The sequence below is a fragment of the Ylistrum balloti genome, unplaced genomic scaffold, assembly GCF_031769215.1.
Source record: "Ylistrum balloti isolate Yb309-2 unplaced genomic scaffold, AGI_CSIRO_Ybal_v1 Utg370626, whole genome shotgun sequence".
NCBI classification, from domain to species: Eukaryota; Metazoa; Mollusca; class Bivalvia; order Pectinida; family Pectinidae; genus Ylistrum; species Ylistrum balloti.
Genome location: NW_026782383.1, coordinates 37,209 through 61,988, shown reverse-complemented (window position 1 = coordinate 61,988; position 24,780 = coordinate 37,209). Strand labels below are relative to the sequence as shown.

General features: G+C 38.2%; 1 protein-coding gene across 1 annotated transcript; it reads left to right on the top strand.

Moving 5' to 3' along the window:
- Nucleotides 1–1,152: 1,152 nt before the first annotated feature.
- Nucleotides 1,153–24,065, top strand: LOC132557125 (E3 ubiquitin-protein ligase mind-bomb-like). The gene is made up of 19 exons (XM_060221615.1): nucleotides 1,153–1,182; nucleotides 1,740–1,962; nucleotides 2,322–2,499; nucleotides 3,277–3,383; nucleotides 3,878–4,093; nucleotides 4,313–4,440; nucleotides 4,680–4,790; nucleotides 6,040–6,144; nucleotides 8,511–8,712; nucleotides 10,809–10,963; nucleotides 11,168–11,316; nucleotides 13,357–13,513; nucleotides 17,681–17,841; nucleotides 18,568–18,694; nucleotides 19,440–19,545; nucleotides 20,250–20,329; nucleotides 21,031–21,194; nucleotides 21,600–21,842; nucleotides 23,386–24,065. The coding sequence occupies exons 1-19, from the start codon at nucleotides 1,162–1,164 to the stop codon at nucleotides 23,807–23,809; spliced, it is 3,057 nt and encodes a 1,018-aa protein (XP_060077598.1). The 5' UTR covers nucleotides 1,153–1,161; the 3' UTR covers nucleotides 23,810–24,065.
- The last annotated feature ends 715 nt before the right edge of the window (nucleotides 24,066–24,780 follow it).

The window sequence follows — 24,780 nt, the reverse complement described above, 5'->3', positions numbered from 1 at the left end:
ATTTAAACTTACAATTGTACGTCTACGAATTGCTTATCTTCATATTTATAGTAGAAATATGTCACGTGCAGTATATTATTTTTTTGTAATTTTATTTATGGAGAAGAGTTCATAAGTTGCTAGAACTTGTCTCTGGTCCATTTATTTACCACTGATGATAAACTATGTTTAAATCAACAAGATTTTTATTTGTCTATTAAAGTAGAAATCATCTTTCATGCGGTTTACCCTTCAAGTATTTCTAATTCGACGTTACAGATGCCTGCAGATGTCCTTTTCGTGTATATGGCTAAAGGGAATTAACTCGAATATACATTAGCCTATCCGATTAAGCCACGAACATCTAACAGAAAGGGAGATAACTTAAAATCTCGGTTTGTATATCTCTTTATAAAGAAATAACTTGTAAAGGTTTTTTTTCTCTCCAGAAGTGCATAACTAAGTGTTTTTAAAATGAACGACATTCAAAGCTGAAAATGTTCAAAATTAACACGTTAACTGCTGTGGTAAATTATCCAACCGAGTGCATAGTTATTGTAATACAAATTATCCAATATTGTGTGCCACTTTCATTCTGGAAAAAAAAAGAAGAAAACTATTTCTTTTTCAGCTACTGCGTACTTTTGAAAGACAGTACAACAGACACACCAGTGAATAACACCGATAACAGACAAATTTAGAGTTCGATACAGAAGAGACAACGATGAGTTATGTTAGACTATACAGCTGTTTCATCTTTCTAGGGCTTGTCAGTGATGCTTAGGGTCCAAACTTTGAAGGCTGGCAGATTGGCGACGGAAGAAAATCCTATTTGATCAAAACAAGGGTAAAGATATAGACAAGATGGTTCACTAGCCCCATGATTAAACATATTCCATTATATTTAAAAGTTGAATGATGAATCTTTTTGTTGTATTCGCATTGTCTATATAATAAAAGTGTTGATTTATAATCAATATACATGTATATCGACAGTATTCAAAGCGATTAATTTAGACCGGTGTATTTAAATTCTCGGTACTCGTCCGGGGTGTGCCCGTCGCTATTTTTATTGGCCTTGACTGTAATTATACTACGTTTGATTAATGACAGTTCCCAGAGAACTTTCGGTTTGCGTTGGCTTTGTATGATGGTATTTTTCTGTGGTTTTCTGCTGGTGCAATGAACGACTCCGCAGATCAGGTAAAGTCGTCACGTATCTTAAAGCCTTTTGTGCATTGCGTATTCTTGGAAACTCAAATTTCAGTCTTGGAACTCCAATTTTCTTCCTGGTAGGCACCGTTGTTGACACGACCTTACTTGAGTCTCGGGCATATAGACTTGTATTCATTGTCAGATTTGGTGTAGATCTACCTATGACACAGAATCTGGTAGGTATTTGGGATACCAAATCTCTCATACAAACAGATGGTCAACAAGTAAATAAATGAAGCGAGAAAGCCGTGTTGTTTTGACATAGTTTTGATAGATTGCTATAGAAAACAGATTTACACTTTCGGTTTCGTGGTTATGATCCATACATGTACAGGTAGATTGTCTAAACTGTATTTTTGATTGAATAAATTCCCATGCAGTTGATGCCTGCAGGACATTACCGCCTATATAGAAATTTCAACATCACTTAAAAATAACAAACCACACAATAGCCTTAAAAATAAAAGTAAGGTTATTTGTCTGGTTTGTTTTTTTTTCAAGTCCTATTTAAACTGAGTTTCTACTGATCTTAATCATCCCCACAGCTTCGGCCAGGTTTGCGGGTCGTGCGTGGCCCGGACTGGCGACATGAAGTGAACAGAATGCAGGATGGCGGAGAAGGATACACAGGAACAGTTGTCTATGTCCCCAAACATAACACGGCAGACAGGAAGGTGACCGTGGTCTGGGACTCAGGTCGGGAAGTGAGGTACCGTGCTGGTCAAGATGGAAAGAATGACCTCAGGATCTTTGACTCTGGCCCCTCAGGTAGTGTACCAGTTGTTATTCACTCAAAAACCATTTTAAAATTATGAACTTAATTTTTGTTACAGCCACTTACAAGTATGATGGTACAAAATTTTGCTCTATCCAGTAACAGCTACATGTATGATCCAGGTATGCTTTTTGTTATAGATATGATCCATGATTTAAAATATCTGCTACAGGTTTTATCCATGATGTATAATATTTGCTACAGCTAGTAATAGGTATTATCCATGTAGTATAATTTTTGCTACAGGTTTGGTCCATGATATATGATATTTGCTATAGATATGATCCATACAATTAATATTTGCTTTAGCCAGTAACAGGTATGATCCATGAGGAAATAATTTTTTCTGCAGGTGTCATCCATCCTGACATCATCTGTGATGGTCAAGGATGTTCCGAGTCACCGGTCAAGGGTTTACGATGGAAGTGTGCTGTCTGCACTGACTTTGACCTCTGCACTAAATGCTATATGAGTAAAAAACATGATCTCAGTCACAGATTTGTAAGGATTGATGTGGAGAATTCTCCTGCGTAAGTGTCAACATATTTAAGGTCAATCTTATCTAGAAAACCTTCATATGTAATTGTTATTATCTTAATGCATGTTCGGTCTTAGATTATGGTGATGAAAAAAACACTGCAAAGGGCCATAACTCTTACCGAAATTGTTGAATCAATATACAATCATTTAGGCTAACAGAGCTTACAGAGAGGCGACCTGCTGACAAATATTAGAATCAAGATAAATTGAAATGCAGTAACACATCCTTTTCTGGAATATCTTTATCACATTTCAAAAGACCTGTTTTGAAATGAGAACAAATGTTAGACAATCAACTCTTTCAGAACTTTTTAATGGTTGAGTAAGGGAAAAAAGTTCATGAATTTGATGGGACAGACGAAAGATGGATGGACAGAAGGTCGCGGTTGAGTCAGGGGAAAAAGTTAATGAATTTGATGGGGCAGACAGAAAGATTTGAGTCAGGGAAAAAGTTCATGAATTTGATGGGACAGACAGAAAGATGGATGGACAGAAGGATGACACCATAGCATATTACTTTAAATAAAAATGTTGAAAGGCGGATAATGTCACTGCTGTCACCAGTAGTAATGATTTTTTTAATATATAAAACTTTTGGATGTCACTTTCTGATATTTTGACATCTATGTTAAAACCCATCAGAATGTCATAATTTCACCAACCATACAGAGTAACAGAAGAGTGGATATATAGGAAATTTTCAAAGGAAACCTTATTTCAAAATATTACATAGATATTTGAGCAAAGTCTTTATATATGTATTACAGGGTGGTTGTACCTCCACGCTCAAAGAGTAAATGTATTGATGCTTGGGGTGTGTTCCCAGGCGCGATGGTTGTTCGAGGGCCCCACTGGAAATGGAGTAACCAGGATGGTAAGATTGCATATTTGGGCGTTCATGTTTGGAACAGAGGTACACAGGCTTGTCTTCTGTTTCACTATAAAATATTTCTTGTATAAATGACATGAAGATACTGTAAACATACATTTTTTTGGGATCAAATATTAATTTAGCACATTTTACGCCGAAAGTGTAGCGCTAAATTATGATTGCGTTTAGATATATCATTTGTACGCTTTCAGTAGAATCCTCTAATATCTCTGTACTTTACTGATTTGTTGTTTCAGTGTCAACCAAAAAAATTCCTTAAAAGTTTGTTTGACTTTATCATGGTGCTAAACAGTGTTGATTCATTGAATCAACAACTGTTCAATATTAGAATTAGGGTATTTATCTGTATCATTCCTGATAATTTGATGTTTTATTCTATAAGATGTAAAAACAACTACATGTTAAGCGATGCATCCTGTGGGGATTCACTGTTGAACTTGGTCTTTATATAGTAACGCAAACATAATCTATGACAGGGTCTGATGGTTGTGAAGGTAAGGTCAAGGACATTGTGACGTGGGAGTCTAGCCAATCAAAAGGATACAGAGGAGGGGTAAAGGTCTTATGGAAAAAAACTGATTATGAAGGCACATATCGTATTGGGGGCGATGGCTGTGTGGACGTCCTTTACAAATCAAAAAAACATCCAGGATCTGGGGGGTCCTACTATCCAGATCACCTCCCTGTTGTAGGTAAGTGGAATTCTGCTACCTATTTGTTTATGTCAAATCAAGTAAATGCTTTTTGTATTGAACAGATGTCATTTAACAAATCGTCTAGTACCTAAACACAAATATTATCTCTTTTCTTTATAACCTATCACATTTTACACTATGGGGCAGAAACATGTACGTACACCTACAGAAGACCACATCAGATATTCAGTGGCTACGTCTGTATCTTGTTCACAGATGTCGTCAGTCCAGGTGTGATTGCTTTGAGACCATCAGACAAAGTCAGAGTTGTGCTGGACACAGACGCCCTTAGGAAACTTCAGGAACATGAAATGTATGGAGGCTGGGATGATGACATGGTGCAGGTAGATTCTTTGTTATCTCAGTAGTAGACTTATCTTACAGAACGGCTGTGCCAATCGTTGTGAATTAACTATGAAATTGAACTGAAAGCTGTCACATGAATTTCCAGAGACGTGTCTTACACTATAAACATATAGTATGTGTTGTTACTAGCTGTTTTTATTCACCAATAAACATTGTTGTTGATACTGATATAATGTTCTCATTTATAAATTTGAATTGTTAACCTTGAAATCTACAGTGCACGAAAGAGTTGGGTACCATTGTTGAAATGATGTTTGAGGGCAAAATCGTCAGAGTGCAGTATGAAGATGGGAAGGTGTGGACATTACATAGGAGTGCCCTCACACGGGTAGGTGATTGAATGTCCTCACACGGGGAGGTGTGTGAGTGCCCTCACACGGGGAGGTGTTTGAGTATCCTCACACGGGGAGGTGTTTGAGTCCCACCAAACAGGTAGGTGGTACATGTAGATAGCCCTCACACACAGGTATAACAGCTCCTACTGTCCCACCACACTGGTAGGTGGTAGACTGCCCTCACACACAAGTAAAACAGCTCCTACTGTCCTACCACACAGGTAGGTGGTAGACTTCCCTCACACACAGGTATAACAGCTCCTACTGTCCCACCACACAGGGAGGTGGTAGACTGCCCTCACACACCGGTATAACAGCTCCTACTTTCCCACCACACAGGTAGGTGGTAGACTGCCCTCACACACAGGTATAACAGCTCCTACTGTCCCACCACACATGTAGGTGGTAGACTGCCCTCACACACAGGTATAACAGCTCCTACTGTCCCACCACACAGGTAGGTGGTAGACTTCCCTCACACACAGGTATAACAGCTCTTACTGTCCAACCACACTGGTAGGTGGTAGACTGCCCTCACACACAGGTATAACAGCTCCTAGGGTCCCACCACACAGGTAGGTGGTAGACTGCCCTCACACACAGGTATAACAGCTCCTAGGGTCCCACCACACTGGTAGGTGGTAGACTGCCCTCACACACAGGTTTAACAGCTCCTACTGTTCCACCACACAGGTAGGTGGTAGACTTCCCTCACACACAGGTATAACAGCTCCTACTGTCCCACCACACAGGTAGGTGGTAGACTGCCCTCACACACAGGTATAACAGCTCCTACTGTCCCACCACACTGGTAGGTGGTAGATTGCCCTCAAACATAGGTATAACAGCTCCTACTGTCCCACCACACTGGTAGGTGGTAGAATGCCCGAGCATACAGTCATGTAAAACTGGTCCTTTGGTCTTTGACACTACTAAAATACAGGTGTTAGAGTGTCCTCAGACAGGTAAACATTAGATGTAAGATCCTTTGTCAGTTATGTTAGGAACAGGAATATAGGCTTAGAGGCTAAACTATATAGGTAAACCTAAATAAAGTTGTGCTAGTGTACAAACATAGGTTTAGGGATGCAGTGGCTGTTAACCTGATTAAATCATGGCCTTTCAGTTAATTTGTAGTGATTAAATACAGTTGGTCGATACACGTTAACAGTTGTCAGATTGTGACAATCCACCGGACAAGTTTTGTTAATGGTTATGAATTTTTCCTTTCATCTTAACAAGAGACACACATTCACCAAGAATGAAGCTGTGAAGATTCTCAGTGACTCCAATACTGTGATGGGCCTACAGGATGGTCATGGTGGCTGGAATGATGAAATGAGTGAGGTAAGTGATTCATATAGGTGTATAGATTCTTGTATAATCTGATGGTTATATAATCAAGCATGTGAGCATTATTGAATGTTTTGTAGAATAGAATTTTAAATACCACAACCAGTAGAAGATTTAAATGTGATGTTTCGATGACTACACCACACCTTCATCTTATAACACAACCAGTAGAAGATTTAAGTGTGATGTTTCGATGACTACACCACACCTTCATCTTATAACACAACCAGTAGAAGATTAGAGTGTGACGTTTTGATGACTACACCGTCACCTTCATCTTATAACACAACCAGTAGAAGATTTAAGTGTGATGTTTCGATGACTACACCGTCACCTTCATCTTATAACACAACCAGTTGAAGATTTAAATGTGATGTTTCGATGACTACACCACACCTGCATCTTATAACACAACCAGTTGAAGATTTAAATGTGATGTTTCGATGACTACACCACACATTCATTCTTATAACACAACCAGTAGAAGATTTAAGTGTGATGTTTCGATGACTACACCACACCTTCATCTTATAACACAACCAGTAGAAGATTTAATTGTGATGTTTCGATGACTACACCGTCACCTTCATCTTATAACACAACCAGTAGAAGATTTAAGTGTGATGTTTCGATGACTACACCACACCTTCATCTTATAACACAACCAGTAGAAGATTAGAGTGTGACGTTTCGATGACTACACCGTCACCTTCATCTTATAACACAACCAGTAGAAGATTTAAGTGTGATGTTTCGATGACTACACCACACCTTCATCTTATAACACAACCAGTAGAAGATTAGAGTGTGACGTTTTGATGACTACACCGTCACCTTCATCTTATAACACAACCAGTTGAAGATTTAAATGTGATGTTTCGATGACTACACCACACCTTCATCTTATTACACAACCAGTTGAAGATTTAAATGTGATGTTTCGATGACTACACCGTCACCTTCATCTTATAACACAACCAGTAGAAGATTAGAGTGTGACGTTTCGATGACTACACCGTCACCTTCAAATGTGATGTTTCGATGACTACACGGTCACCTTCATCTTATAACACAACCAGTAGAAGATTTAAATGTGATGTTTCGATGACTACACCGTCACCTTCATCTTATAACACAACCAGTAGAAGATTAGAGTGTGACGTTTCGATGACTACACCGTCACCTTCATCTTATAACATAACCAGTAGAAGATTAGAGTGTGACGTTTCGATGACTACACCGTCACCTTCAAATGTGATGTTTCGATGACTACACGGTCACCTTCATCTTATAACACAACCAGTAGAAGATTAGAGTGTGATGTTTCGATGACTACATCGTCACCTTCATCTTATAACACAACCAGTAGAAGATTAGAGTGTGACGTTTCGATGACTACACCGTCACCTTCAAATGTGATGTTTCGATGACTACACCGTCACCTTCATCTTATAACACAACCAGTAGAAGATTAGAGTGTGACGTTTCGATGACTACACCGTCACCTTCAAATGTGATGTTTCGCCTTCATCTTATAACACAACCAGTAGAAGATTAGAGTGTGATGTTTCGATGACTACATCGTCACCTTCATCTTATAACACAACCAGTAGAAGATTTAAGTGTGATGTTTCGATGACTACACCACACCTTCATCTTATAACACAACCAGTAGAAGATTTAAATGTGATGTTTCGATGACTACACCGTCACCTTCATCTTATAACACAACCAGTAGAAGATTTAAGTGTGATGTTTCGATGACTACACCACACCTTCATCTTATAACACAACCAGTAGAAGATTTAAATGTGATGTTTCGATGACTACACCGTCACCTTCATCTTATAACACAACCAGTAGAAGATTTAAGTGTGATGTTTCGATGACTACACCACACCTTCATCTTATAACACAACCAGTAGAAGATTAGAGTGTGACGTTTTGATGACTACACCGTCACCTTCATCTTATAACACAACCAGTTGAAGATTTAAATGTGATGTTTCGATGACTACACCACACCTTCATCTTATAACACAACCAGTTGAAGATTTAAATGTGATGTTTCGATGACTACACCACACCTTCATCTTATAACACAACCAGTAGAAGATTAGAGTGTGACGTTTCGATGACTACACCGTCACCTTCAAATGTGATGTTTCGATGACTACACGGTCACCTTCATCTTATAACACAACCAGTAGAAGATTAGAGTGTGACGTTTCGATGACTACATCGTCACCTTCATCTTATAACACAACCAGTAGAAGATTTAAATGTGATGTTTCAATGACTATATGTTGATAGTACAAATATAAGATTGGTATAGTTGAGATGTTTGTTTGGCCTTTCAGACACTTGGCCAAATGGGTCGTATCGTGAAAATTGACAATGACGGTGACATGAGGATTAAAATCAAAGAAAAGATGTGGTTGTTCAGTCCTGTCTGTGTTAGTCCAGTAGAAGATGTGTCTGTTGCTAAAAATGTGCCAGCAAATGAAGATATGGATTATGATAGTGATAGTAGTGATGACGAGCCCAGTGAAAGCATGAATGGTGAGTGTTGTAGAGAGCACTGTACAATATACTGTTATACTGTTTAGTTTGATTTACCTGGGTACCCCTTAAATACAATACATGTTTATTGAAATACATGGGTAGCCCCTTAAATACAATATATGTTTATTGAAATACTTGGGTACTCCCTTAAATACAATACATGTTTATTGAAATACATGGGTAGCCCCTTAAATACAATACATGTTTATTGAAATACCTGGGTACTCCCTTAAATACAATACATGTTTATTGAAATACCTTGGTACTCCCTTAAATACAATACATGTTTATTGAAATACATGGGTAGCCCCTTAAATACAATACATGTTTATTGAAATACCTGGGTACTCCCTTAAATACAATACATGTTTATTGAAATACATGGGTAGCCCCTTAAATACAATACATGTTTATTGAAATACCTGGGTACTCCCTTAAATACCATACATGTTTATTGAAATACATGGGTAGCCCCTTAAATACAATACATGTTTATTGAAATACCTGGGTACTCCCTTAAATACAATACATGTTTATTGAAATACATGGGTAGCCCCTTAAATACAATACATGTTTATTGAAATACCTGGGTACTCCCTTAAATACCATACATGTTTATTGAAATACATGGGTAGCCCCTTAAATACAATACATGTTTATTGAAATACCTGGGTACTCCCTTAAATACAATACATGTTTATTGAAATACATGGGTAGCCCCTTAAATACAATACATGTTTATTGAAATACCTGGGTACTCCCTTAAATACCATACATGTTTATTGAAATACATGGGTAGCCCCTTAAATACAATACATGTTTATTGAAATACCTGGGTACTCCCTTAAATACAATACATGTTTATTGAAATACATGGGTAGCCCCTTAAATACAATACATGTTTATTGAAATACCTGGGTACTCCCTTAAATACCATACATGTTTATTGAAATACATGGGTAGCCCCTTAAATACAATACATGTTTATTGAAATACCTGGGTACTCCCTTAAATACCATACATGTTTATTGAAATACCTGGGTACTCCCTTAAATACAATACATGTTTATCAGATTTGTGTGGTAAAAAGAAGGAATTCAGCTGTGACACCACAAGTATAGTTATATTGAACCTATCCTTGTGTCATTACTGAGATCTAAAATAATGTGATTGGTTGACAAAAAATTTTGACCCCCCCTACAACCGCAACAAAAAAAGTTATGAATTTTTTCAGCCTTGTCCCATTCTTTTTTTATCATTTTATCTGATCATAATTTTCTTTCAAAGATCATATTTTGTGTTGATTTGACACCAAGACGCACAGAAAAAAAGAAATGTCCATTAATCTGCCGAAAACTTAAATTATTTGGACCAATATTTTATGGCCAATCTTCCTGTTGTCAGGATCAATAATTATTTGTGTTTAAAAAGAATGAATGAATTGATAAAAGTTGCCATTAGATAACCTAGTATCTTATAATTAATCTAAAAGAAATTTCCTTTTAGTCTAATTGATTTTAAGGAGATAATATGTAGGCTGCATGCTTTTATATCAAGGGAGAGTTATGTCACACTTTTTAAGTCCCCTGACCATTGGTCAAAGTGACCCATTGCAACCGTTCTTGTTCATTGTTGTACATTAACTTTTTCTTGTGAACATAATGACTTGAAGAAAAATTAACAAACTTTGTGCAGACATTGTATCCAGCCTTATATCAGTAAGATCTCAGATGAGTTGAATAATGGGACTGATCCAATGGTAGTGATTAAATGGTAATTTAAAGAGTTATTGCCCTTTGTAGTTTAATTATCATTGGACATTGTAAACACATTTGAGTAAATATGAACGTCAATGAAATTTGCATGTAGCCTTGTATCATTGAAATCTGAGATGAGTTTTACAATGGATTCAGTTATGGCCCTCTGCAATTTAAGCACGGTTGAGATTAGTCAGGGGACTTTTTAAACTCAGAGGCCTCTTGTTTTGCATAGCCAGATAATTATTGCAACAATACAAATGTCACACCCTTTTAGAATAACTACCTAGATTTGTCGTCGGCTGGGAGGAATTTAAAGATTAAGTTTCCTTGTAGATGTTGCTAACGCTATTGCCCGGGTATTTGTGGAGATGTTGAGAGCCCAGTCAGACTCACACTCAGACACGACATCCTCCATCAATATTGTACAGGCAGCAGCACAAGGAGAATTGTCAGACGTCCAGACAGTGTTAAAAAAGGATCGCTCACAGGTAATGACTCAAGTTTATGGTTAGACTTAAAAAGAAAGCCTGCAGGACGATTCCCTGATAATAGTTGTTATCTTTAGAAATAAAAGAAGTAGGGAAGATGTTTAAATCCTAGGAGTTTCAGGCAGACACCACAGATATGAAATAGTTATGAAGCAGACTAGTTGGTGTTGTATATGATTTATCCTAGGTTGATGTATGTTGCAGGTGGACCGGACTGTGGAGGATAAGACCGCCCTACAACTTGCCAGTTATGAAGGTCATGTCAAAATTGTACAATTATTACTGGAATACAAAGCTAACAAAAATAAGGTGGACAAGGAGGGGGACACTGCGCTACACTACGCTGCTTTTGGGTAAGACCAAAACATTCATGAAAAGACTAAATGGCTACAAGTATACATGAATATGCTAGATTTGAGGTCATGGTGTTTGCATTCTACTTACAAAATATTATACTTCGTTCTCGTGGCCATGAAAGATCTATACCTGTCGTTACTGTTGTTGTGTATCAACACTTGGCCGTAAGTTAGTGACCATCAATCTCAGTGTGAAAATTTTAATGAAAACTTGATTTTTGTAAAAAATGAATCTTGTATTACTTGTTTGTGTTCCCTTTTCTATTGTAATAACCACCAAACAATACACCTAACCTGGAGTAAAAGGAGGTACCCATACGCTGACAAACACAAGTTTGCTTTGCAACATTAAGCAGTGTTTTCACATGTAAAACTGCTAAACAATACATGCACTTATACAGTAACTGATTTTTAAAATGGTACATTGACAAAATTGACAATTGCTGAAAGATGGCAAGCTTCTTGAATGGTTTAAGGTTGTATGATATACAGGCAAGCAGCTGCACATTTCAGTGTCAGCCATTATGATATTTCTTGAATACTCTGTGTCTGACCCACACCAGGCAAGCTGTCAAGCATCCCAGGTCTGGCAAACCTTGAAAGACGACAGATACAGAAGAAAGACTTCTGTGTAGACAGGCAAGACCAGCCCAATTTACTACTGCCATCATGCAGGTTTGGAAGACAGTAGAATGACAATATTTGCACTTGAACAATGAAATCATTGCTTTCGTGGACGAGTAAAGCATCTTCTGGCAAAAACAGGCAGAAGAGCATTAAGTATGTGATAAATGGACATGGAATATTAGGTGTTGGCAAAGAGTCTACTATTCTGCTGAGAGCTGCTTTGTCTGACTGATGGTCTGTGTTTGGAGACCAGATATATATCATACAATTAGAATCACATTCTGGACACAACATGATTGTGATGACGTGTTGGAGCTGTTACTGATCAGAAACACTTTTCTTTAACTGTAAGCTTTGCATGCATGTCCTTGATGGAACTTTAATGGGCCAAAGTATCTAAATCAGATCCTTCGACCTCTAGTTGTTCCACATATTTCAATGCCCATCCATATACAGATCAGCCTATCCTAATGCATGGCAAAGGCACGCCACAGAGCCCGTCTAATGAAAGACTTTGTTCTACAAAAGGTGATAGAGACGTTACCATAGCCTGCAATGTCACCAGCCATAAACCAAATTAAACATGAGTGGGACTCTCTCAGACAAAGCATTAATACAAATGATCTAAAATGCCACACCATTGGAGAATCCTGAGCTGCATTGATTCAGGAGTGACAGAGATTTCTATAGAACCAGTTTCGGTGTCAGGTCCATGGTATGAGATGATAGACACAAGTAATATACCAGAAGTGTTGTGGCTTGACCCGATATTGACATTTCATACACATTAGAACTTGTTAACTAGTAATTCTCTGTATCAAGTGACATGTTTTGGTGATGTGATGGTGCATCTGTTGATAAGAGACAGTTAAAACACAACTTTTTTTTAGACTTTGAGAATGCGTTATTGAGCATGTCTTTTTGACATATGATACAGGACTTCAGGTCTGTAAATTTTCCTTGGTGTGTGGTTTTGTTAGATGCTTTAAAAGCATTCCTGTATATCCTGTGGAGTTTTCATTTAATAATTTTCTTGAATAAAGTGAACAAAATTAAGTCCAATTAAAGATATGGACGGTTTCTAACATTTGGCCATGTCTATATGTCGAACCTTGTGTTGGTCTTAAAAACACCTTCACCCCTCTACACTAGCCAGTAACATTCATGTTTTAAAGCTTATATAGATATATACATAACCTTTATTCTCTCTTTCTTTCTGTTAGAATTTAGTCATAAATATTTGAATTTATATCTAAAACATCAAGATTTATTAAAAATCTTAAATATCTTTGGAATTAATATTCATAAGTACAGGTAGTGAAGATGTGATATTCATTAAAGATTATTGTGTTGAAAAGAAATTGTATTTGGGAAAAATTCCTTATTTCCTCTTTTTCCTTGTTAACACAGAAAAGAGAAATCAACCATGGAAGTATTGCTCAAAGCTGGTGTCAGTATCAACATAAAAAACAACAAAGGTCAGACAGCCCTCCATGTGGCTATTAGTAAAGGAAACTCCGACTGTACAGAGTTACTGGTCAGCCAGGGGGCTGATGTCAATATCAAGGTAGGGCTTGTGTACTGTCCTGAGTGTACAGAGTTACTGGTCACTCAGGGGGCTGATGTCGATATCAAGGTAGGGCTTGTGTACTGTCCTGAGTGTACAGAGTTACTGGTCACTCAGGGGGCTGATGTCGATATCAAGGTAGGGCTTGTGTACTGTCCTGAGTGTACAGGGTTACTCGTCACTCATGGGGCTAATGCCAATATCAAGGTAGGGCTTGTGTATTGTCCTGAGTGTACAGGGTTACTGGTCACTCATGGGGCTAATGCCAATATCAAGGTAGGGCTTGTGTATTGTCCTGAGTGTACAGAGTTACTGGTCAGCCAGGGGGCTGATGTCAATATCAAGGTAGGGCTTGTGTACTGTCCTTAGTGTACAGAGTTACTGGTCAGCCAGGGGGGGCTGATGCCAATATCAAGGTAGGGCTTGTGTATTGTCCTGAGTGTACAGAGTTACTGGTCACTCAGGGGGCTGATGTCAATATCAAGGTAGGGCTTGTGTACTGTCCTTAGTGTACAGAGTTACTGGTCAGCCAGGGGGCTGATGTCAGTATCAAAGTAGGGCTTGTGTACTGTCCTGAGTGTACAGAGTTACTGGTCACTCAGGGGGGGCTGATGTCAATATCAAGGTAGGGCTTGCGTACTGTCCTGAGTGTACAGAGTTACTGGTCACTCAGGGGGCTGATGTCGATATCAAGGTAGGGCTTGTGTACTGTCCTGAGTGTACAGGGTTACTGGTCACTCATGGGGCTAATGCCAATATCAAGGTAGGGCTTGTGTATTGTCCTGAGTGTACAAGGTTACTCGTCACTCATGGGGCTAATGCCAATATCAAGGTAGGGCTTGTGTATTGTCCTGAGTGTACAGGGTTACTGGTCACTCATGGGGCTAATGCCAATATCAAGGTAGGGCTTGTGTATTGTCCTGAGTGTGCAGAGTTACTGGTCACTCAGGGGGCTGATGTCGATATCAAGGTAGGGCTTGTGTACTGTCCTGAGTGTACAGAGTTACTGGTCAGCCAGGGGGCTGATGTCAATATCAAAGTAGGGCTTGTGTACTGTCCTGAGTGTACAGAGTTACTGGTCAGCCAGGGGGGCTGATGCCAATATCAAGGTAGGGCTTGTGTATTGTCCTGAGTGTACAGAGGTACTGGTCACTCAGGGGGCTGATGTCAATATCAAGGTAGGGCTTGTGTACTGTCCTTAGTGTACAGAGTTACTGGTCAGCCAGGGGGCTGATGTCAATATTAAGGTAGGGCTTGTGTATTGTCCTTAGTGTACAGAGTTACTGGTCAGCCAGGGGGCTGATGTCAATATCAAGGTAGGGCTTGTGTACTGTCCTTAGTGTACAGAGTTACTGGTCAGCCAGGGGGCTGATGTCAATATCAAGGTAGGGCTTGTGTATTGTCCTGAGTGTACAGAGTTACTGGTCAGCCAGGGGGCTGATGTCAATATCAAGGTAGGGCTTGTGTACTGTCCTGAGTGTACAGAGTTACTGGTCACTCAGGGGGGCTGATGTCAATATCAAGGTAGGGCTTGTGTACTGTCCTGAGTGTACAGAGTTACTGGTCACTCAGGGGGGCTGATGTCGATATCAAGGTAGGGCTTGTGTACTGTCCTGAGTGTACAGAGTTACTGGTCACTCAGGGGGCTGATGTCAATATCAAGGTAGGGCTTGTGTACTGTCCTGAGTGTACAGGGTTACTCGTCACTCATGGGGCTAATGCCAATATCAAGGTAGGGCTTGTGTATTGTCCTGAGTGTACAGGGTTACTCGTCACTCATGGGGCTGATGCCAATATCAAGGTAGGGCTTGTGTATTGTCCTGAGTGTACAGAGTTACTGGTCAGCCAGGGGGCTGATGTCAATATCAAGGTAGGGCTTGTGTACTGTCCTGAGTGTACAGAGTTATTGGTCACTCAGGGGGGCTGATGTCAATATCAAGGTAGGGCTTGTGTACTGTCCTGAGTGTACAGAGTTACTGGTCACTCAGGGGGCTGATGTCGATATCAAGGTAGGGCTTGTGTACTGTCCTGAGTGTACAGGGTTACTGGTCACTCATGGGGCTAATGCCAATATCAAGGTAGGGCTTGTGTATTGTCCTGAGTGTACAGGGTTACTGGTCACTCATGGGGCTAATGCCAATATCAAGGTAGGGCTTGTGTATTGTCCTGAGTGTACAGGGTTACTGGTCACTCATGGGGCTAATGCCAATATCAAGGTAGGGCTTGTGTATTGTCCTGAGTGTACAGAGTTACTGGTCACTCAGGGGGCTGATGTCGATATCAAGGTAGGGCTTGTGTACTGTCCTGAGTGTACAGAGTTACTGGTCAGCCAGGGGGCTGATGTCAATATCAAAGTAGGGCTTGTGTACTGTCCTGAGTGTACAGAGTTACTGGTCAGCCAGGGGGGCTGATGCCAATATCAAGGTAGGGCTTGTGTATTGTCCTGAGTGTACAGAGTTACTGGTCACTCAGGGGGCTGATGTCAATATCAAGGTAGGGCTTGTGTACTGTCCTTAGTGTACAGAGTTACTGGTCAGCCAGGGGGCTGATGTCAATATCAAGGTAGGGCTTGTGTATTGTCCTTAGTGTACAGAGTTACTGGTCAGCCAGGGGGCTGATGTCAATATCAAGGTAGGGCTTGTGTACTGTCCTTAGTGTACAGAGTTACTGGTCAGCCAGGGGGCTGATGTCAATATCAAGGTAGGGCTTGTGTATTGTCCTGAGTGTACAGAGTTACTGGTCAGCCAGGGGGCTGATGTCAATATCAAGGTAGGGCTTGTGTACTGTCCTGAGTGTACAGAGTTACTGGTCACTCAGGGGGGCTGATGTCAATATCAAGGTAGGGCTTGTGTACTGTCCTGAGTGTACAGAGTTACTGGTCACTCAGGGGGGCTGATGTCAATATCAAGGTAGGGCTTGTGTACTGTCCTGAGTGTACAGAGTTACTGGTCACTCAGGGGGGCTGATGTCAATATCAAGGTAGGGCTTGTGTATTGTCCTGAGTGTACAGAGTTACTGGTCACTCAGGGGGCTGATGTCGATATCAAGGTAGGGCTTGTGTACTGTCCTGAGTGTACAGGGTTACTGGTCACTCATGGGGCTAATGCCAATATCAAGGTAGGGCTTGTGTATTGTCCTGAGTGTACAGGGTTACTGGTCACTCATGGGGCTAATGCCAATATCAAGGTAGGGCTTGTGTATTGTCCTGAGTGTACAGGGTTACTGGTCACTCATGGGGCTAATGCCAATATCAAGGTAGGGCTTGTGTATTGTCCTGAGTGTACAGAGTTACTGGTCACTCAGGGGGCTGATGTCGATATCAAGGTAGGGCTTGTGTACTGTCCTGAGTGTACAGAGTTACTGGTCAGCCAGGGGGCTGATGTCAGTATCAAAGTAGGGCTTGTGTACTGTCCTGAGTGTACAGAGTTACTGGTCAGCCAGGGGGGCTGATGCCAATATCAAGGTAGGGCTTGTGTATTGTCCTGAGTGTACAGAGTTACTGGTCACTCAGGGGGCTGATGTCAATATCAAGGTAGGGCTTGTGTACTGTCCTTAGTGTACAGAGTTACTGGTCAGCCAGGGGGCTGATGTCAATATCAAGGTAGGGCTTGTGTATTGTCCTTAGTGTACAGAGTTACTGGTCAGCCAGGGGGCTGATGTCAATATCAAGGTAGGGCTTGTGTACTGTCCTGAGTGTACAGAGTTACTGGTCACTCAGACAGCTGATGTCAATATCAAGGTAGGGCTTGTGTACTGTCCTGAGTGTACAGAGTTACTGGTCACTCAGGGGGCTGATAACAATATCAAGGTAGGGCTTGTGTACTGTCCTGAGTGTACAGAGTTACTGGTCACTCAGACAGCTGATGTCAATATCAAGGTAGGGCTTGTGTACTGTCCTGAGTGTACAGGGTTACTGGTCACTCAGGGGGCTGATAACAATATCAAGGTAGGGCTTGTGTACTGTCCTGAGTGTACAGAGTTACTGGTCACTCAGACAGCTGATGTCAATATCAAGGTAGGGCTTGTGTACTGTCCTGAGTGTACAGAGTTACTGGTCACTCAGACAGCTGATGTCAATATCAAGGTAGGGCTTGTGTACTGTCCTGAGTGTACAAAGATGGTGATTTTAGACAGCTGTTGTTCATTATAATCTTTTATCTTTGGTAGGATGAAGATGGTGACACTGCCATGCATGACTGCCTGGCTCAGAAGTTAGGACAACCTGCTATATTTCAGGCAGTGTTAAAGGCCAAAAAGGCTGATTTCAACATGGAGAATAGCAAAGGTCTTAATGTGTTACAATGGGCTGTTCTGAAGGACAACAAGGCGTAAGTCTTCTTATAACTATCCTTTCACCACAAGTGGAACATTCGTCTCTGATAATGAACTTATACCATACAGCTAGTAATTTTTTACACAATTTTCAGTCAAAATATAGAAAGCAAATGGAAATTTCTCAATCTGAATGTAAATGAGCATCTGATGAACATCTGTCTCATTATTTCAAGGATGAAATTTTCACATTGTTATACCATACATTGGTGAAAATATCATCCCTACAAAAATAACCACATATATATGGTATCAGTGCAGTAACATGTAAATTGTGTCTTCTGTCTCATTTTTGGAGTTATTGCCCTTCCCTGACTGTAAAAAAATTGATTTCTGCACCATGACCTTAGAATGGCTCACTTGACTTCATTAAAAGTTTGCATGTAAGTTGAAATATTGAAAATATTGGTAACAAAAAAAAAATTTCAATCAAGTTTTGTTTTGCACTAATTTCAAGATAATTCACTACAGGTTGAATTTATTTTGGTAGAGTTATGCCCCTTTTACTTTAAAAATTTCAAGTGATTCATAGTTTCCACTCATTATCTTAATCAGATATTTTGAATTGAAATTAGGTGTATTATGGAAAAACCCAGATCATGTTCTTTGTTGGGTGGGTTTACATGATATTTAATAGAGTTATGCCCCTTAGACATTTTCAATTTTGTTCCTGTGGGGATAGTCATGTCATACTGTCATATCTTGTTTCTTGTAAATTTCAGTGCTGTCCAATTAATTCTTGAAAAAAACAGAAATGTAGTGAATTCAAAAACAAAGGAAGGCTATTCCCCATTACACATCGCTGCAATCAACAACTATGTTGATTTGATGAATACCCTCATCAATATGGTAAGTCATGGAGGCAGGATAAACATATCAGTCAACACTATGGTAAATATCAAATTTCTTATAGCTGCCGTTAAAATTAGGAAATTTTAGTAAGGAACATAATGATGTTGTAATTATTATATATAATTGACTGATTTTTTGTTAGGAAAAGTCCTTCTACATGTACTACATTTCTAGTTGATTCTAGTTTGGTTCAGCTGGCAATATTACGCAAGAAATAAACAGTTTTAATATCATTTAATGACTATGACAAATCAATCACATGATTTCTCTTTGATTGATCACGGTTTTATCTATTTAAAAGAAAGTTTATAGAAAACTTTTCAAGATGTATCAACGCTTACAGCAGACCTACAATTTGAACAATTTAACAATCGAATGACTTTTTCATTAACAAAATGAATTCAAAATAATGTTTAAAAATAAAGTTTGAATATCTGCAAGAATCTCACATATTCACTGTATTATATACATTATTCCAATTTATAAATTTTATTTTTTTGAATGTTTTTAGTAGAAAATAATTATTATTTTGTTTGTTTACAGATAAACGTATATCATTAAGTGTTTATGAGAGATATGATGAATGCTTATTGTGAATTATGGAGCTACAGGTTTTTTCCCCCAACAAAACATGGTACATGTACATTGTATACAGACACTTGAAATATATTACATTTCTTACAGTACTTTATGGTTTTTCGCAATATATAGTGTCAGTATTCCTTTGTTTTTTACACTACAGGGTCAGGCAGATGTGAATGTAAAGGACAAAGAAAATAGAACTCCACTTCATTTGGTGGTGATTCGCTGTCATAAAAATGCCACAGAGATTCTTGTGAATGAAACAAGTATGTAATGTTTGTATTTAAGTTATAAAGATATCATTATACAGCATTTATCCAGCAATAAGCCCAGTAGTGTAGGTTCCCATTGGTTCCAGGTTGTTCCTGTTTACTTTTGGGACTGATCAGAAAAAACAAAATGGCTTCCAGGCAACCATCTTCGATTTCACAATTAAAGAATATTATAGTCATTTCTGCAAAGGAATATTCAAATTTCTTATCGCTATAAAGAGTAAAAAACAACAAAGAGAAGAGAAAAGAAGGGAAAAGATCCAACTTTCATAGAGCCTATATAGATTAAACAATGGTGGGTGCCAAGATCCCTCTGGGATCTCTTGTTTGTGATGTTTGTTCGAGAGTGAAATTATCTTCAAGAACTAAACACTAGATCTTGCTGTCTGTAAACAAAAACCAAAAAAATCGTTGAAATGAAACAAAATTAAAAGAAAATCCACAACAAAGGATTGTATATCAAGTTCTTAGGCCTGTCAGACACACAATGACATGCATCTACCTTTATCAAGTTCTTAGGCCTGTCAGACACACAATGACATGCATCTACCATTGTTATCAGGACACATTTCAATCAAGGAGTTTTGGGGTGGAATTTCTTGTATTTTAATCACTTGCTTTGACTGTTTGTTAGAAAATGTTATGATTAGTACCAGTATTTTTTATATTCTATAATTAATGGAACTTTTTTATTACAGAATGTGATGTAAATGCTCAAGATAAATATAACAACACAGCCCTCCATCTGGCGTTAGGCAATTACTCACTGCCACAGACGGTCAGTATAGCTTAAACAATAAAGATGAAATATATACACGTATTATATACTTAACTGGACACTTTGCTTCACTGTGTTAAGAAAATACAAAGATTGTTTTCAAAGATTTTGTCAGATTTCTGACAGCATTCACCAGTGGTTTCATCCAGTGATCTTTACAAGTAACTGGACTGTTTATGGCTCTAAGGGGACATCACGATAAATACATTAATATTTCTTATTGATTGTAGGTGTTTTATACCACTTCCAATTACTTCTCTTTGCTGTCCCAGTCAAGGGTACTGTTATAATAAAGGTCATCTGTATCAGGTATAGGTCAAGGTTACTGTTATAATAAAGGTCATCTGTATCAGGTAAAGGTCATCTGTATCAGGTTAATGTCATCTGCATCAGGTATAGGTCAAGGTTACTGTTATAATAAAGGTCATCTGTATCAGGTATAGGTCAAGGTTACTGTTATAATAAAGGTCATCTGTATCAGGTATAGGTCATGAACAATTTATATATAGGCCTGAAAATGTTTGCGGAATACATTTGTCCTGTTGATTTTAATCTTTTCACATATATATATATATATATATATATATATACCATATACTGTAAGTTGCAAATCACTGTCATTGACCAATCAAATCTGGTATTACAAATATGTAAGGAATTATTGTCATAAAATACCTTGTCTGTACACCTGTGGTGTTTAGGTAGTACAACAGTTAGGACTTGCCAAAAAGACAAGTAGTGAAGACCTGAGTGAAATCATCTGCCTCCTCCTCGAGCATAAAGCCAACATCACCCTGAAAAACTTGGATAAAAAGACTCCCCTCGACCTGACCAGTGACCCCATGACACGCAAATTCATGGAGAGGTTGGTTTCTGGTGAAATGTGTGTAACTGGTTATAGTTTATCAGTGAAAAGTCCAACAAATAACCATATATGTCAAAAAAGACAAAAATATTAGATTCTTAGTAATAACTAATGAAATGCTGACATTTGAAGTAAAATTGTATTTTTGTGCTGTTTTTTTTTTATATTCAAAATGAAAACTATTTCTTTCTGATTTGTTCCACTCTGAATTAAAGATAAAAAGTTTGGATTTACATACAATGTTAAGGGAGTATTTGTCATTTGCATATAAAGTCTGACTGATGTAAAGTTTTACTACGTAATGTCTATTAATTATCTCACATAGTCAACTCACTGGTATGGGTGGTCTCCCTTGATCAGTAATTTTGTTACTGTTTATAATGCCTGCAATACACTGTTTCAAAGGTTCCAAGACACAAGATCGGCTTCTAAATCCCAGTCCCAGAAAAGAATGCATTACCCAGGTTACTGGACATCAATGACACATCAACAGCAGATCATCCGTGTTGCTTTGAAGAGTGGTGAAGGTGGTATGAACGCAAAGGAGTACGGAAATATTGTAAAAAAATTTGCTCGTTCATTACCACAAGCTCGTGTACTGAAAATAGAGAGAGTACAGAACAAGTTCCTTTGGGAGGTCTACTACATGTAAGTATGCTGTTCAGTCCTCTCATTTAGCAAATAGGTTTTCTGTGTGTCCATCTGTCTGTGTGAGTCTGTCTATTTTTTCATGGCCGGAACCCTTCAACAGATTATTTAATATTCATGAACTATCCTTATTTAATATTCATGAACTATCCTTATTTAATATTCATGAACTATCCTTATTTAATATTCATGAACTATCCTTATTTAATATTCATGAACTATCCTTATTTAATATTCATGAATATCCTTATTTAATATTCATGAACTATTCTGTGATGACATGGTTTTGTCCTTGGACAAGACACTTTACTCCAATTGCTCATGTTGGCATGCATCAGGTCTCTCCTATGACATTCAGTGTAGCTTTTAACTATGCATGGAGACCTCATCTCAGCATGACAAAGTTTTTGCTTTGTTTACAAGCCTATAAACCAAGAAAACGAACATTTTTTTTTCATTATTTCAAGATCGTCCACTTTTTCCAGTAATAGCCCTTTGGATAATGATACGAAAAAATTGGACATTGAAACAGTTATATCTTCAATGTCTTGTGTCACTACAAACAGTATTTGTACATATAAGTTTAACTTTTGTAAACAAGAGGTCCAATGGGCCTGCATTGCTGTCCTGGTTTTCAATGTTTTTTACAACAGTGGGTCTATATGACATCTGTCAATCCTACAAACTAGCATGCTTGCACTGCAAGGTAAAAGTTATTTGTCTGCAATGATGGATCCTGTTGTGAATCGCTTCAGTGGATACAATTTATGGTTAGTTGAAGCTTTTAATTGGTTAAACAAAAATGACCCCTGTGACCTTGGTAGAAGGGTCAAGGTAATTAAATTTAGAAATATTTAATGGACTCTTTACCAAAAACCTTATCGGACAAAATTCGGGATCGTGAATTTTTGATCAATTGAAGTTGTTTAAGTGTTTTAATTAAGTTGGCCCTTGTAACCTTGAATATGGATCAACAGAATGTAATTGATTTTTCAAACTTAATGTTGAGCTGCATTAAAGAACCTAAAAGTGAATTATCATGAACCTACTGGCAGCCATTTTGTTATTCAGAAGAACCCCTCAGTGACTTTCAGTTTAGGATTAACCTACCAGTCAAATATAATGATCCAAGGCCTTTCAACTAATGAGAAGAAGTTTTCAGTGTTTTAACAAATTTTACCCTTTTTTTTCTTTTTGAAAACTTTGTCTAGCTTCATCACAGAAACCTATCAAATGTTTGTGAGATACTATCCCCTTCACTTACACAAACCTAACCACATTGAGTATGACTTTTCCATTAATTTCAAACAGCAAGTGTTAAACAAAGTTGACCCCTCTGACATTGAATATGTTCACTAAGGTAATTTCCTTTCTTTTCATCGACAGACACCTCACTACAACATAAGCTCTCCTAGCAATTTGGGCCAGGTGAGCTGAAAAAGACACATCTGTGTTTGAATTACACAGATGTAATATTATAATATTAATATTATGTTCAGAACATTCAAACTTCTTTTATTTTATTTGTTTGTCCATGTTACAGTAAAAAGCGTCATTTGGAACGTCATTATGGAGGATTTGGTACTGCTAACGAGTGTGAACTATACCATGGCACAGTACCAGATGCTATAGACGTAATCAGTGAGCAAAACTTTGACATGCGGCTAGCTGGGGGTCGCGTTGGAACTCTCCTTGGCAAGGGAACTTATTTTGCTGCTGAAGCTAAAATTTCTGATGGTTACGCTTCACCCGACAGAAATCGTCATAAATTTATGTTTGTGGCCAAAGTCCTTGTAGGAAAGTATTGTGTGGGCAATAGCGATTATACCCGGCCTCCCTCTCAGAACCCGCGTGATAATCAGTCTGTACTGTTTGATAGCTGTGTAGACAACATGAAGAACCCTCGTATCTACTGTGTGTTTGACAATAACCAGTATTATCCAGAATACATTGTAGAATATATGTAGGTTGTAAAACATAACACTTCAAGTTAATGGCAGAATTTTGTATATATACTGTAGCTCTCCTGCAATAAGCCCAGGGAGTGAACATACAGATTCTGAAGTCAGGAGTGAGTTCACTACTTGTTATACTGGACACTGAAATAAAACTGAACAATACGGGATTTTAATCACCTTATTACCAGCCATGAGTTTAATATCATGTATGGGACATATTATAGCTTAACAGTTATTGCAGTGAATTCAGAATGCAAAAAAATATATCCATCTTTATTTCTTTATATTTTAGTCTTTGTAATTTCAAGTTTGTTATTGCTGAAAATAATTTTGGCCGTGCTTGTAATAAAAAATGCAAAAATTATGCTTGTTGCATATATATATATAAATTTAAATCTGCCTAGTGATATTTTGAATTGTAATTGATGTGGAAATCAAATTTCTTGTACAAAATGATTAAAAAGAATATATTAATTGTATATTATGGATGTCTTTCTAAACCTGCCTGTGATATTTAGACGCGTGATTAATTCAAAATTCAAGTTCTTGTACGTTAGGAAGCAAACTTAGAATGCAAATTTTTAAAAACTGACTTTCTCATTTTTCGCATTTTCCATGTTCTAAGTGACCTCACAACGATTGTGGAACATATCTGCTATCTTGATATTCATTTAAGTGTTGAGTGTTACCATTTTCTATTTTTCACCTGGGAGTATATATTTTTTTATGCTCCCAGAAGTTTTTGGGGGAGCATATAGTGCCTTGTCCATCCATCCGTCTTTGAATCCATCCTTTCATGCTCCAGTTAAGCTAGGATAACGAAACCTGGTGTATACATTGATCATACTAAAACAATGTGCTGTGTACCAAATTCAGGGCCCGCAATCCCTTAATTACAGAGTTATTGCCCTTAGTTAAAATTTTGTGTCTAGAGCACAAATTTAAATCGCTTGCATTTTAAATTAGGATGATGAAACTTG